This window comes from Ceratotherium simum, chromosome 6, assembly GCF_057802395.1.
Source record: "Ceratotherium simum simum isolate JZ-2026a chromosome 6, ASM5780239v1, whole genome shotgun sequence".
NCBI classification, from domain to species: domain Eukaryota; kingdom Metazoa; phylum Chordata; class Mammalia; order Perissodactyla; family Rhinocerotidae; genus Ceratotherium; species Ceratotherium simum.
The window spans coordinates 60,292,027-60,308,018 of NC_141905.1; the positions used below are offsets into that span (position 1 = coordinate 60,292,027).

General features: G+C 41.8%; 1 protein-coding gene across 3 annotated transcripts in view; it reads left to right on the plus strand.

Annotated features, from left to right (window-relative positions):
* The first annotated feature begins 6,483 nt into the window (after positions 1-6,483).
* ENTPD7 (ectonucleoside triphosphate diphosphohydrolase 7) overlaps positions 6,484-15,992 on the plus strand; it is a 37,854-nt gene continuing 28,345 nt past the window's right edge. For 2 of the 3 annotated variants that reach the window (XM_004427937.3, XM_087432423.1), the window contains exons 1-3: positions 6,484-6,591; positions 6,879-6,981; positions 8,106-8,288. In XM_004427937.3, the coding sequence (XP_004427994.1) occupies positions 6,974-6,981; positions 8,106-8,288 (191 nt within the window). In that variant the 5' untranslated portion in view covers positions 6,484-6,591; positions 6,879-6,973. Of the gene's footprint in view, positions 6,592-6,628; positions 6,788-6,878; positions 6,982-8,105; positions 8,289-15,992 lie in introns of those variants that run through there. The other variant, XM_087432422.1, reaches the window with a different exon arrangement.

The window sequence follows — 15,992 nt, forward strand, 5'->3', positions numbered from 1 at the left end:
TTCTAGAGACAGTTAAGGAGCCCTGTGTGGCTGGAGTAAAGTGAGCGAAGGGGATAACAGTGAGCAATGAGGTTAGAGAGCTAAGAGGTGTGTGTGTTGTAGGTTGTTATGAGGACTAGGGCTTTTACTCTGAGATGAGAAGCTACTGGAGAGTTAGGAGGAGTGATGATTTGGTCTACACTTGAAAGGATCACACTGATTACAGTGTTCAGAAAAGACTGTACAGGGCAAGGGTAGAAGCAGAAAGCCCAGGTAGGAGGCTACTGCAATGATTCAGTAAGAAATGATAGTAGTTTGGACCAGAGTAGAAGCAATGAGGTTAGTGAGAAATGGCTGGATTCTGGACACAATTTTAAGGTAGTGCCAAGAGGCTTTGCTCATGGACTGGATGTGGGGTATGGGTACAAGAGAGGGATTAAGATTTTGGGCTGGAGCATCTGGAAGTATGGAGTTTTTTTTACCCCTTAACTAACATAGCATATTATCAAACATTTTAATCTTTGCCAACCTGGTAGTTGAAAAATGGTATCTAATGTAGTTTTTTCCCTACATTTTAATTGTGAAAATCCTTAAACATATTAAAAATTGAAAGAAGAGTACCTATTTCATATTGACTTCAACAATAAAAGATATTATTTATTAGCTCATATAATTGGATGTTCAGAGATAGAATGAAATTCAGGTTTGGTTTGATTCAGTGGCTTAACCATGTCATCAAGAATCTAGGGAGTAGGGTAGAAACAAAGAGAAGGAATTATTCCCTCATGCACTCTCTAAGAAAAGCAAATAAATTTTTTTCCCCTCAGGAAACATGTCTTTTTATCTGAAATTAGGCTATATGCCCACTCCTGAAAAAATAGCTTTGGCTAAGGCATTGGATTTTGCCCAATACCTTAGGCCTGGCTTGCATGTCCCACTCCTAGAGCCAGGGGTGGGGTCAATCCTCAAATGCACATGGGCTATGCATGGGGAAGGTGCCCATACCCAAATAAAATTGGAATAGATACCAAGAGAAGGGGATCAATATCCTTCTCTCCATGCCTTCATCCCAAGTACTATGGGCATTTTTAAGTTTGCCATACCGCACCCCGCCTCTCCTGCTGGTATCTCTGAGGAGGGGCCCTTCACTTCTCTGAATGACCTGTGGCATTGATTTCCTGCATTTGTCAATTTTTCAATCATCCTACTTGTTAATTCACTTCCTACAGTTGCTGTCATCTTTTTGCACTGCTGTGCCTTCATTCTTCAAAGTACTCAAACACATGGCTGTAGGGTTATTAGTCTTTTACTGAAGCTTTGGTGTCACGGAGAGGATTATAACATAGCACAGAACTCAGAATTGAACCCTAGATGTCAACGCTATTATCTGAAATTTCCCTGACCAGCTTGCCTTGGGTACTGCGGTGATTTTAAAATATGTCTGCAAATTGTTTGATACTTCTCCCTTCAAAAGGTGGAGCCTAACTGCCCTCCCCTTGAATGTGGGCTGGGAGTTAGTGACTCACTTTTAACAAATAGTATGTGGCAGAAGTGAAGATACGTGACTTCTGAGATTAGGTCTTAGAAAGGACAGAGCTTCCACCTGGCACTCTCTCACTCTCTCTTTCAGATCACTCTGGGAGAAGCCAGCTGCCATGTGATGAAGACACTCAAGCATCCCTGGGAAAGTCACATGTGAAAAGGAACTGAGGCCTCCCACCAACAGCCAGCATCAACTTGCCAGCCCTGCAAGTGTGCCATCTTAGAAGTATATCCTTTAATTTAATTTATTTATTTCTTTTTCCCTAAAGCCCCAGTAGATAGTTGTATGTCATAGTTGCACATCCTTCTAGTTGCTGTATGTGGGACGCGGCCTCAGCATGGCCGGAGAAGCGGTGCGTCGGTGCGCTCCCAGGATCCGAACCCGGGCCATCAGCAGTGGAGCGCGCGCACTTAACCGCCAAGCCACGGGGCCGGCCCGAAGTATATCCTTTAGTTCCACTTAAGACTTCAGATGACTATAGCCCTAGCTGACATCTTGATTGCAACCTCATGAGAGACCTGAGCCAAGCTTCTCCCAAATTCCTGACCCATGAAAACCGTGAGAGATAATAACGCTTATTATTGTTTTAGGTTACCAAGTTTTGGGGTAATTTGTCATGCAACTATAGACAAATAATACAGGGACTCTCTCCTAGGATCTTCTCTTCAGTCCGGCCTGCTACCACCTTGCACAGGTCCCTCTTCTTTTGTTTCATCTCTGTTTCTTTTTTGCTTACCAGAGCTCCCCAAACCCAGCCTCTGGAGGGAATGCTCAAAATTCCTGTATTTTAGTATGCAGAGTAATTTAAGCCTTCTTGGTCTAAACCTCTCTCATCTAGGCTAAGCCCAAGGATCCCACTTTCCCTGACCAAATACACCCATTAAGGTCCAAAACCTAGATATTCTGTCTTCCTACCAAGCCAACTGGACCAGGTCCACTCAAATAGCTGCCAGCTTTTAAAACAATTGTTCTTGCCATAATAGAAATATACGTGAGCAAAGTGCTACAAGAGCAGAGAAGAAGAAGTTCCTAAGCTGACTGGGGGAGCTCATAGAGGAGGCGACATTTGAGCTGAGTTTTGAAGGATAAACAGGAGTTCATTTGGCAGGGAAGTGAAAGAAAGTCATTTACGCAGAAGTAACAGCAAGTACAAAGGCTCAGAGGTGAGAAAAGGTGTAATTCTGAGAACTTTAAATATGTCAGGATTGTGGGTGAGAATACCTATTGGGGAGCTTGGAAGATGTTGGGGGCTAGATCATAGCAGGCATTGCAAGCCACATAGACCAGCTAGGAAGCTACAGGTAACAGAATTCCCTGATTCAAGCTACTTAAAAATAAGAACAATAATGAATTTAGTATCTCAAATAATAAGTCCATTGGTAGGGCTGCTCTCATGTTAATTAACTTAGCAGCTAAATGATGTTATTAAGGATTGAGTTACAGATGGTTAAAGATGGCTATAGCAACTCCAGGTATCATATCCTTAAGATTACTTCTGGAGGTAGAAAAGGGGCCTTCTTTTCTCTCTTATTATGTAAACTTTTTATTGACTTATACTCTTTTTAAGACGGAGAAAATCTTTCCCAGAAACGTCTTTCCTCCTGCTCTCATTCCTCCCAACAGCTGACTCCCTTCAGCATCATTGGCTAGAATTGCATCATATGCCCAGGCTCAATATTTGGTGAGGGAATGGGCCACCATGATTGGCTTAGACCAATCACAGTTTACTCCCTGGGGCTGGGGTTGGAGCCTAGCACTCTTTAGCACTGGCCAAGCACAGGAGTATGCTTATTCAAATAAAATGGGGATTCTGTTAACAAGGTGGAAGAGAGATTGTTGACTTTTTGGGTAGGCAGTCAGCAGAATCTGCCACATCATGCCAAGGAATTTGGACTATATCCCACTGGGATGGAGAACCACGGAAGGATTTTAAAACAGGAAGCAGCATGAGTATATTTCACTACATCAGAATGGAAGGGTCCTCAGGAGGGCCATGGGTCTGGAGGCAGGGCCACCAGTTAGAAGCCTTCATAAGAAGATAATGGAGATAATTTTAGGCACTTGAATTAAGAAATCTAGTGACTAATTGGATGGAATGGGAAAAGGAAGTAGAAGGAAGAAATTCCAGAATGACTTGCAGATTTCTGCTTGGGTGAATCACAGGGTACCTCATCAAAGCTGGGATTAGGAACAGAGGAGGTTTGGGTGGATATGGTGAGAGTGAAGAGACAATGAGTTTGGTCTTGGATAAGGAGGTGCCTAAAAGACACATAAAGAGAGATGAGTAAACTTGAAAGGGAGGGTGAAGACCACATTACTTAAACTCCTTTAGAGGTTAGGGCAGGATGGAATGTTGAATGAAGGAGAACTGATGAGGAGAAATAAAGTGATGCAGACTACTGACACCTAGTGTGGGACTGGTTTGGCTAATTATGCTTAGGGCTGGGTAGCATCAAGGACTTTTGAGAAAATTGCAAATTTTGTGTAATTGTGGACAAGCCTTTAAAAAGCAGTTAAAAACCTGTTTTGAAATATGGATCTCTGTAATTTGTTTCAACATGTTGAGTTACAGCAAATGAGATGGAGAAATGATCTCAACCCATTTTTTTGGCCTCCTAACTGGAAACCTCAGAACTCAGCCCTGTGAGCTATTAGTCAGATAAGCATTGCAGACTTTTGTAAAGAATCATGCTTTACAAATATGTGAGGGAAAATGGACTTATTGAAGAAAGTATTGTCCAAACCAGACAGACAAAGAAAGTATAACGAGAAGGTGTTGGGATTAAAATCCAGGGGTTTTTTTTGTTTTATAACAGTAGTTGTGAAATGCAAACTAGATGTTTCAATGCACCTTCAAGTTCTAAGTTAATATAGTTTATAAGCCATATGAATTAAGTGCTATTTAAAACATACATAGGAATTCTATTTCCACTTAAAAACACCCATTTAGTGGAAGACTGGAGTTTGAAATATACATAGGCTTAGAACTGACTGATACATAGAACTGCACAGTTGGCAGGCAACTTCAAGAATTAAAAAAAAAAAAAATTATTCCAAAACATTTGTTGAGTCTACCTTGTTTCAGGCACTGAACTGGACTCTGGAATAATAAAACTACCTGATATTTGTATAATTTTGTGGTTAATCCTAACTTTATGCAACTATTCTACTCAATGTGGTTTCTGAGGGCCCAGATGAAATATAACACTTGAAACAGAGTAGGGATTGGAGGACAGAGAAGAAAACTGAGAACTGAGAATTGAAGGAGAAAGGCAAGTTAGGAAGCCCAAGCAGGTTGGGAGGGTAAAGGAGAGAAAAAACAATAGTCCGGAGAGACTGAATATACAAACTGGACGATGGCCATACCATATATAGTTAGAGCTCTGACCCACAACCTCTGCAGCAATCAGCCCAGAACTCTCATGACCGGTCAATGACTGTCAGCTTCCTTATTTTTTGCCCCTGCCCTTCCAACTCAGGACCAACCAGAGAAAGCCAAACATGCTCCTCCAAACCAATCACATAAGACGCCCTGCTTCTAGTTAGCCAGCCTCCAGCTTCCCCATGCTAATACTCTTAAGTCAGAGCACACATGAAACCTTCCTCCCTCCTTTTTTTTTTTTTTCATTTTAAGCTTTTCCACTCCCCTGACAGCCTCTGAGTCTCTGCCAGACTCATGTGATGGTGGTTGATGTGTTAAAGCAGGTATAAATAGCCTCTTTTTGTCCTCATTTGGGTGGTCTTCATTTATTTCCACAGTCATTCATTCATTTATTTATCATATATTAGTTGTATATCATGTGCCAGGCAGTGCCCAGCATTGATGTGGTAACAGATAGTCCCTGCCCTCAATGATATTCTATCTGTTGGGACAGACAGACACATAAATATAACTGTAATTCAATGTGATAAGTGAAATAATAGGCATATAGAAAGGGGGCATATATCAAGTAAGGTTTTAGGGGAGGTGACCCTTAAGCCTGGTGGTAAGAGATGAGTACGAGTTGGCCCAGCTAAGAGAGGGGAGAGGATATTCAAGGCAGGTGGAGGAGTGGGGGAGGCCGAATGAGCAAAGCCTAAGTGGGCAGAAACCACAGAGGTGCGTTGCTGGAGCACAAGGGAGGTGAGGAGAGCAGAAGATGCTGCATGGGCAGGTCGTGGACGGCGATGTATGTGCCATGTTTGTAAAGACTTGGACCTTATCCTGTCCAAGCGGCTTCCTCCTGGAAATGAGAGAAAGGACTGATGTAAGGAAGAAAAACAACATTAAGGGAACATTACCTTTTTATGTATCACTGTTCAAGTCCAGGAGGGCAGGGACACAGCCGCTCATAATGTCGGGCCTAAAGTAGACATTCAGTGAATGTTGAACGAATGGACATAAGCCCTTCAGTGCAGACGTCATTGTCCTCAATTTATGTTTTTCTCACAGGACGAGACAATGAGGCCGGGGCATCAGTTTGGGAGGCTGTAGGGAAGGTTTGGGAGGCTGCAGGGAAGGTTTGGGTAGGAGAAGCGCCACTCTGGCGGGCAGGGTTGGTGGACACAAAACCTCCAATAAGTTGTGGGCAAGGGATGCACTTCTGCCGCGGACACCCCGAGACCCACCCACCGAGACCGCTCGGTCCTGGAAGCGGCCGCAGAGAAAGCCGCCAGCAGCGAATTCGCGCCGCCGACTGGGCAGCGGGCGCGGCACTCCCAGGGACTACTCAGCACCGCTCACCTGTGCGCCCACAGCGGGCCACCCCAGGCGGAGCCACGGCGCGACGCCCTTCCGGATTGGACGCGCCCGAAATCCCGGGGCGGGGAACAGAGGCCGAACGATCTTGGAGATTGGCCACGGTGGCGGATGGACTTGCGGCCGACGGAGCTGGTTCGCCGGCGGCTCCGGCTGGGTGGAGGGCGGGCCGCTTTCCTTGGTCCCCTGGCAGTCATTGGCTCCCTGCGGTTTCCTTGGGGACGTGGCGCCGCCGGCCATCCAGGCCTTCTTCCGGCTGAGCTAGAGGCCGCGGGGAGCCTCTCTGGACCGAGCGAAGCGGTGGTGCGGGAGCTGGCGGGCCGCCCGACCTGTGAGTGTGAGGTCGGGTGGGCTGCGGTGCCGCGAGGGACGGGGAGGGGAAGCGGGGACCCTTACCTCCGCCACCTGGGGACGGCTGGCTCCTCGAGGACGCCACTGGCCCTCGTGAACCCCCGGCGCCCAGGGAGCCTGGGTAGAGTCCGCTGGGCCCCAGGAATAAGAGCAGACGGATCTGGCGTAGGAGCCCGGTGAGTGGGTGGGCGCCGTGGCCTTCTTGGGGAGATCTAGTCTCGTGGGCACTGCTGGAGGTAAACCTGAAACGCAACCAATTCTTTCCAGGCTGCAGACTTAGGAGATGCCTGGGACAAGGAGGCCACCTTCTCAGGGCAGAAGGAAAAGGAGGTGACAGGCGTTGAAACCACTGAAGGGAACCCATGGCTAGGTAAGGCTGCACACGTTCTCCTTGGGTGGGGGCTCAATGGGGAGTGGCAGGCAGATTGAGGGGCCCTGGGAGGTTGTTACAAGTGAGGTTTGCCCTAGGGCTGCATATGGACTTTGCAGCCTGGTCAGATGGCTGCAAAGAAGATCCAAGTTGCATTCTTTTGAAGGCAGACACAACAATAATTTCCAGCCCATCACCCCAGGGTGATGGAGTAAGTGCTTGCTCGGCTTTGAAAAGTGCTAGATTGTAACGTTCTTTCAAATTTCCTCTTGCGTGAGGCTAGGTGCCCCTTAAGGGAGGTTAAACAAAGATTTTATTTTTTCAATGAACTTTGAAAACAGACTGAGGTCCTTTTGAAACAACATAGAAAGTGAACTTTTACAATTGAATACACTTAGCCATACATTGTAATACTCTGAAGCTTTCAGAAAAGGTTAATGTGGATCTGTGGATCTACATGTACCAAATGGGACAGTTGTCAAGTATAGTAAGTGAGGAAAGATGCAGAACAGTAAGTACGGTGTAAAACCAAAGGAATGGAGACACACACATGGATATATTGCCACATATGATATATTTATGCTGTGTATACATAGAATATCCTTGGAAAAATACACAGAAATTAGGCAGCAGTGGTTGCCTCTGAGACGGAAATGGTGGGGTTAGGGCAAAAGACTCATTTTCCACTATATAGCCTTTTAAACTGTTTGATTTTTTTTTTTTTTTTTTACCATGTGCATATATTACCTATTAACTGTTTTTAAAAATCAGTTGAATAAATTTTCTGACGATCCAGTTTTCTGATAGCATTCTTGGTGGGAATGTTGTACCTGCTCTGATTCTTCAATGTTATGAGGTTGCCCAGGGAGACTGGTGATCTTTTATTAACATGAGATTAATTCTTTGAATTGCATCCCAAAGTGCAGACTGGAAAAAGAGCAGATAAGGCTTTTTGATTTATATAGTAGAAGCACTATGAACCATATAGGTCTCTTTTCTAAAATCTGAGACTTCTGGTGGCATGAATTTTTGCCTTTATTAGGAAGGGCTTTAATATGGTTTAAAAACCATTTTTTAGCACTTAATTTTAGAGACTTTTCTTACTAATGTTTGTCTCATTTCAGGATCAGTTTTTCCTACCTCTGCCCAGCCTCCTGGTACTTCACTGTGCCCACAGTGAGCCCATTTCCCCGTCAGCGGGTGGCATTCCTAGGACTCTTCTTCGTATCCTGTCTCCTTTTACTTATGTTAATCATGGACTTTCGACATTGGGGTGCTTCGTTACCACGAGACAGGCAATACGAAAGGTGAGTCAGCGTTAGATCACTTTGATCAGCTTTGGCATTGAAGTCATAAATATTTTGATAAGCTGTTTAACACACTACTCCCTTTTGGGGAATACTGCACTTTTATTAGTAAAATTGCATGCCACTTATTACGTAAAGAAGATCTTAAGCCCCGTTTTGGCAGTGTTCAGTTTTGATTCAGGAAAGCTGATGCTGCATTTTAACCATGAAAGACATCTTTCTATTTTTTTGTTTTTGTGGGCTGACTTATTGGATGCGTAAGTGTTTAGGATTGTTATGTACTCTTGATGAATTGACCCTTTTATCATTAGTAAATGACTCTGTCCTTGATTATATTCTCTGCTCTGAAATCTAGTAGTCTGGTGTTAATATAGCTACTTCAGTTTCTTTTGATTAGTGTTAGCATGATAGAAGTTTTTCCATCCTTTTAGTTTTAGCTTGTTTGTGTCTTTATGTTTAAAGTGGGCTTCTTGTAGGCAGCATTTAATTGTCTTGCTTTTTATCTAATCTAAGAATGTCTGCCTTTTATTTGGGGTGTTCAGGCCATTTACATTTAATGTGATTATGGACTATGTTTAGGTTTAAATCTGTCTCGCTGTTTGTTTTCTGCTTATCACATCTGTTGTTTGTTTTCCCTCTTTTTCTCCCTTCTTTTGAATTGAGTACATTTTTTATGATTCCATTTTATTTCCTTTGTTGGCTTATTAGATGTAACTCTGTTTTGATTTTTTTAGTGGTTGCTTTAGGGTTTAGAGTTTATAGTACACATCTTTAACTTACCGTAGTCTACCTTCAAGTAATGTTATACCTCTTCACCCAGAGTGTAAGAACCTACAGCAGTATACTTTCCTTCCTCCCTTTCCCGTTGGCCTTTATGCTGTTGTTATCATACATTTTACTTCTTCATATGTTATAAGCTTCACCATATATTATTATTTTTGGTTAGGACATTCAGTTATCTTTTAAAGGTATTTTAAAAATAAGAAAAAAAGGTTTGTATACTTACCATTTCTGGGCCTCTTCATTCCTTTGTGTAGATTCATATTTCCATGTGGTATCATTTTCCTTTTGCCTAAAGGACTTCCTTTACCGTCTCTAGTAGTGTGAATCTGTGGTTGGTGAGTTGTTTCAACTTTTATATGACTGAAAAAGTTTTTATTTTGCTTTCCTTTTAAAAGAAATGTTCATTGAGTATAGAACTCTGAGTTGATTGGTTTTTTCTTTTTTTTTTTTTTAACAGTTTGTTTGTTTGTTTATTTATTTATTTATTTTTTTTTTTGAGGAAGATCAGCTCTGAGCTAACATCCATGCCAATCCTCCTCTTTTTGCTGGGGAAGACCGGTTCTTAGCTAACATCTGTTGCCAATCCTCCTCCTTTTTTTTTTCCCCCCCAAAGACCCAGTAGATAGTTGTATGTCATAGTTGCACATCCTTCTAGTTGCTGTATGTGGGATGCGGCCTCAGCATGGCCGGAGAAGCGGTGCATCGGTGCACGCCCAGGATCCGAACCCAGGCCGCCAGTAGCGGAGCGCACGCACTTAACCGCTAAGCCATGGGGCCGGCCCTGGTTTTTTCTTTCATTGCTTTATTTTTTTTTAATTAATTTATTTTTTTGAGAGGAAGACCGGCCCTGAGCTAACATCTATCGCGAATCCTCCTCTTTTTGCTGAGGAAGACTGCCCGTGGGCTAACATCCATGCCCATCTTCCTCCACTTTATATGGAATGCCACCACAGCATGGCTTGACAAGTGGTGCATCGGTGCACGCCGGGATCCGAACCGGAGAACCTTGGGCCACCGCAGCGGAGCACGCACACTCCACCACTTGCGCCACTGGGCCAGCCCCTTTCATTGTTTTAAAGACGATGCTCCACTGTCTTCTGGCTTGCATTCTTTCTGAGGAGAAGTCTGCTGTGATTTTTATCTTTGTTCTCTCTGTACCTAATGTGCCTTTTCCTCTGGCTGCTTTTAAGATTTTCTCTTTATCACTGGTTTTAAGCAATTTGATTATGATGTGCCTTCGTGTAGTTTTCTTCATGATTCTCATGATTTGTTGATTTTTGGATCTATGGACATATAGTTTTTAATCAAATTTGGAAAAATTTTGACCATTATTTCTTCAAACATTTTTTCTGTCCTCTCCCACTTCTCCTTTGGCATCTCCAATAACATATATCTTGAGCCATGTGAAGTTTTCACACAACTCACTGATGCTCAATTCATTTTTTTTTCACTGTTTTTTACTCTGTGTTTGTCTCTGGATGTTTTATATTGCTGTGCCTTCCAGCTCATTAGTATTTTCTTCTGTAGAGGCTAATCTGTGAATTCTATCCAGTGAGAACTGAATACCTTTTTTCACAGAAAATACATCTGAATTATTTGATATAGTTTTATATGCCTTACCAGTTGTGTAGAAGATCTATATTTCTTTATAACAGTGATTCATTTTGCTATTTTTTTGAGATTATTTTCTGATTAGGCTACAAAATGAAATGACAACATGTTGTGTTAATCATCTTCAACATGATTTTCTCTGTATTGCTTCTCAGATAGTATCAGTTAGGAAGCTTTGGGCTGCAAGTAACAGTCCAACTGACTTACATAATAAGAAAGTTTATTGGCTCACATAGTTAGAAGTCCAGGGGTTGGGGGGCCACAATTTCAACATTAGCTGGCAAGATGGGAGTCTCTGTCTCCATTGTCTACAGTGTCAGCTTACTGAATGGTTGCAGAATAGCAGCCAGTAGCAACCAGGGCTACATGCATCCTCACTCACGTCCTGCAGGAGAGAAACAGATCTTCTATGCTCTCTTATAAGAATGAAAAAGATGCTTCCTGGAAGCTCTTTCCTTGAAAGTTTTTTGGTCAGAATTGGGACACATGCCTACTCCCCCTAATGTTTCTGGGTTGTTCTGTCCCCAGATTTTCTTATTTCCAATTCACTTTGGTCATTCTTTCACTTATTCATTTGACAAGCATTTACTGAGTGGCCACTGTGTGCTGGGTGGTAATAGGCACCAGGACATGGACACTTTGGGTACCTTCTTGTGAAAACACAGTGATTTTGTGTTTTCAAGCTTTCTTCCTCTAGCAGCACTACTCATTTGTATTTTTCACTCTTTTCTGAAGAGGAAACACTTGTTTAGATGACTATAGTTGTCAACAGTTGGCCTTAAGAAGCCTTAACTAAATCTATAATTGGAGAACTAAATCTATAATTTGAGTTTTTAAAATGCTTATTGAGATTTTCTTGACACATCTGAGCAATTTCCTTCTGGAAGACAGCATGGTCTAATTAGGGAATTCTATGTCCCTTAATATGGCTAAGGACTCTTAGGGAGTGAGTGGTCAGCTATATTGCTGGAGAGGTAGATCAGGCTGCATCTGTTAAATCATTGTAGGAGGTTTAGACATTATCTTAAGGGCAGAGGGAAGGTTTTGAAAGGCTCTGAAGAGTGATATGATCAGAATGGCTTTTTAAAGAAAGCTCACTTTAGTGGCATTGCAGAGAATGAATTGGAGGGGAATAAAAATGAAAGCAGGGAGATGAATTGGAATACTCCAACAGAGATGATGGTGGCCTGAACTTGGGTGTCAACAATGACGATGGAGAGAAGTAAATGCATTTGAGGGGTGTGTGGGAGGTAGAGTGATCCCGTAGTTCTTATCTACCACTGTACCCCAAGTGACCAGATCCAATAAATACTTAAGTGGAATTAATTGCAACAAGTTAGCTGCAAAGCTAAGGAACTCACAGACTGTGCCTGTGTGATGACCTTACCGAAGTCCTGACACCCTGTAATGCTCTGGCTGAGGAGCCAGCAGTCATATGGTCTAGAGCTCCTTGTTCTTTAATGAAAGGTTATGTGCATTTTGCCACAAATTACCATATATCATTAAACTTCACGCATGGCAGTCTCCATGGGTTATTTAGGAAGCAAACTTTTGCTGACAGCTTCCTGCGCGCATGACGCTGTGCTAGGCACTAGGGTTCAAAGATGAATAAAACATGGCCCCTGAACTCATGGAGCCATTAGTTAGAGAGGCAGATGTGAAGGAATAATTATTTCCCAATGAGTTAATAGTTTATGTATAACTGTGTAGAGTCAGGAACAAAGAATCAGGTACTGTACACAGTCAAGAATCAGGAACAAAGTGAAGGGACCAGCCCGGTGGTGCAGTGGTTAAGTGTGCGCACTCCGCTTCAGCAGCCCGAGGGTTCACAGGGTCGGATCCCGGGCGTGCACCGATGCACTGCTTGTCAAGCCATGCTGTGGCGGCATCCCATATAAAGTAGAGGAAGAAGGGCATGGATGTTAGCCCAGGGCTAATCTTCCTCAGCAAAAAAGAGGAGGATGGACAACAGATGTTAGCTCAGGGCTTATCTTCCTTCCAAAAAAAAAAACAGGAACAAAGTTAAGAATTAGAAATTAAGGGGCCGGCCCTGTGGCTTAGCGATTAAGTGCACGCACTCTGCTGCTGGCGGCCCGGGTTCAGATCCCAAGCGCGCACCGATGCACCGCTTTTCCGGCCATGCTGAGGCCGCATCTCACATACAGCAACTAGAAGGATGTGCAACTATGACGTACAACTATCTACTGGGGCTTTGGGGAAAAAATAAATAAATAAAAAGTAATTAAAAAAAAAAAGAAAGAAATTAATCAGAAGAGGCCTATGAGTAACCAAATTTGGTATTACTAAGTTCATGTACTAAAAGCTCATGTATGTTACTGATAGGAGAGGCTCTCACATAGAGCCTGTTTGTTTTTATTTTACACACTTTTTTAATTAGCTTGGTTATCTCTTGTCTCAGAACACAGCTGATAACAGCAAATTAGAATGGTGGTAGTGGGGGAGAGTACAGTAGTCATTAGATGTGGGCACACTGATGTCAATAGTCAATAATATACTGGTGTCTTGACAGTGAGGCAGGAGAGAGGAAATTTGTTAAAAGTAGACTCAATAATTCAAAACTTCTACAGACCATTTCTATAATGGTAAACAGTTCTGCACATTTTGTTAAAACTGTTCTATTACTTAGTCTAGTAATTTATGTTAATAATGACCTTATATCAGTGGTTTTCAACTTTGGTGTATCTGAATCACTTGGGGACCTTTAAAAAAGCAAATAATTGGACCTCTTCTCAAGGTGATTCTAGTATCCATCCTGAGTTGAGAAGCGTTGTGCTAAGGTTCGGTTATATTTATTTGGGGAGGTGTTGTGGTGTGGCGAAAGAGGATTGATTTTAGACCTAATCAGCCCATCAATTGCTAGTTGGGTGATCTTGGACAGGTGTTGTATTCAGGATCCTCATTTCCTCTATGTATAAAGGAGAGGTAAAAACGCCTGGCTGTAGTCTTGTCATTTGGATTAAAAAAGATAAAAGCATCTAGGGCTCCCTGGTGCATCATGAATGTTAGTCTTATTATTTGAAATAATTTTGATTTTTCTGTTCTCTAATTCCCTTTTCTGTCCTGCAAATATACACTGAAGATAATGGGCAGCATTATCTCTGTTGAAATTTTCCCTCCATTATTTCTTTTGTGTGGCAGCTGCTACTGCTTAAGCACTGGCGAGCACTAGCTGATGATAAAATGATTAAGTAAATAATTAGGAATTGATGGAAATACCTATCACTTTAATTGAACAGCTTATAAAAGATTTTTAAGACAAGTGCTTGTGATTGTGATTTTTGTATTTCATATGTATATTGTGATTTTTATATTTCATACGTATAATATAGCCATATTTTTTCTAACTTAAATTGTTCCTAATTCACATGATGAAAGTATATCAGTATTATGTGGTGTTCTAAAAAGTGTGTACTGTACTGCCAGGAACACACTGATGTACAGCTGTCTTCATGGGAGCAAGTTTGGAAAACCTTGTTCAGGAAAATGTGTCCAAAGGAACACCATATGCGTTCTATGGTCTCATTGCTTTAGTTAGAAATGATAATCTCTCTTACATATTGTATCATTGTGTTTTAATATGTATGAAAGTAGTTAATGTTTAAAAAATTGTTTTAATTATTTTTGTATTTGAAAAATATTCAAATTTTTTCAGCCGTTGGTGGAACTTAGCATATCACTTCTGAGGTGATATGACCCAGGACTTTAGAAGCCGGCATGGGGGTTTTTCCTGAGTAGTTTCAGAACTGAAGAGTTGTTGTAATTTTTTTTTTCTTTATTATGAACATGTACCCACATTGCTTCTGGAGGGAGAAAGCAGGTTTGCGTCAGCACTAGAATTTAGGAAAAGGTAAATTTAGAGAGTGATAGGGCATCAGTCAGCGAGGATAGAATCCAGAGCTGGTTTTGTTTTTGTTTTTTTAAAATAGACTTTATTTTTTAGAGCAGTTTTAGGTTCATAGCTAAATTGAGCAGAAAGTACAGAGATTTCCCATATACCTGCTGACCCCCCCAAACAGCTATTTTTTTTTTAATTTTATTTATTTATTTATTTCCCCCAAAGCCCCAGTAGACAGTTGTATGTCATAGTTGCACATCCTTCTAGTTGCTGTATGTGGGACGCGGCCTCAGCATGGCCGGAGAAGCGGTGCATCAGTGCGCGCCTGGGATCTGAACCCCGGGCCGCCAGCAGTGGAGCGCGCGCACTCAACTGCTAAGCCACGGGGCCAGCCCCACAAACAGCTATTTTTAAGGATAATTTTTGTTAGATGTGTGTTTTAATCAACTAGTTGTCTGGCATGTGCCATATATTATAACACTTGCTCCAACAACTTCTTCAGACTTACATATTTTACATTCATTCATTCATTCATCTAGTCATTTATTCAACAGATATTATTGAATATTTACACTGCTGTATCCAATAGGGTAGCCACTACCCACAAGTGGCTACTTAAATTTCAATTAATTAAAATTAAATAGAATAAAAAATTCAGTTCCTCACTTGTACTAGTCACATTTCAAGTGCTCACTGGCCACATGTGGCTAGTGGCTCTCCTATTGGACAGTGCAGATAGGAAATATTTCCATCATATCAGAAAGTTCTGTTGGAAAGTGCTAGTCTCCCATGTTTTAGGCACTGCCCTGGATGCCGGGTAAATTGTTAAAATTTATTAATAATTTTTAGTATAAGGGGCACTTTTAGCATGGATACATCTATATTGTGCAAGACAAATGGTAAATTGTTTGTACTTAAATGTTCTATATAGTCAGTACATTTCTCTCTTAATCTTAATGTTTAATATTGTTCACTTTTTGGTCGCCCTGCTAACGTCTTCATTAGAGCGGAAATTTTGGTCTGGCTGACGTTGTTCTGAAGAATGTCTTTTGTAGCTTTTAAAAGATGGTGCCTTTATGCTCCTTTGCCTTCTGGGAATAACTGAATGAGAGGTTCTGTGTCAGCAGCTGGCTCAGGACTGGCCTTCCTTAGGAGTTTCAATTCTGTTTAGAGCAAGTAGAAAAGAGGCATTACTTTTGGGTAGGAAAAAAAATGGTAAACTTTAGGATATGCAGATAAGTTAAGGGTTCTTATGTACAATAGAATAATTCAGAGATTTTTCTGGTGAAATTGAAAGCATTTATTCACATTTATTTATTTATTCACTTAACTTGTCCTTAGTGGTGTTTATAGAGTTTATAAGCAGAGCTTTAAATTATAAATGCTCCTGACTGCTCTGATTAACCTTGCTAGGAGATAAGCAGTAACCTTACGAGATGCTTTTCTGAGTGTGT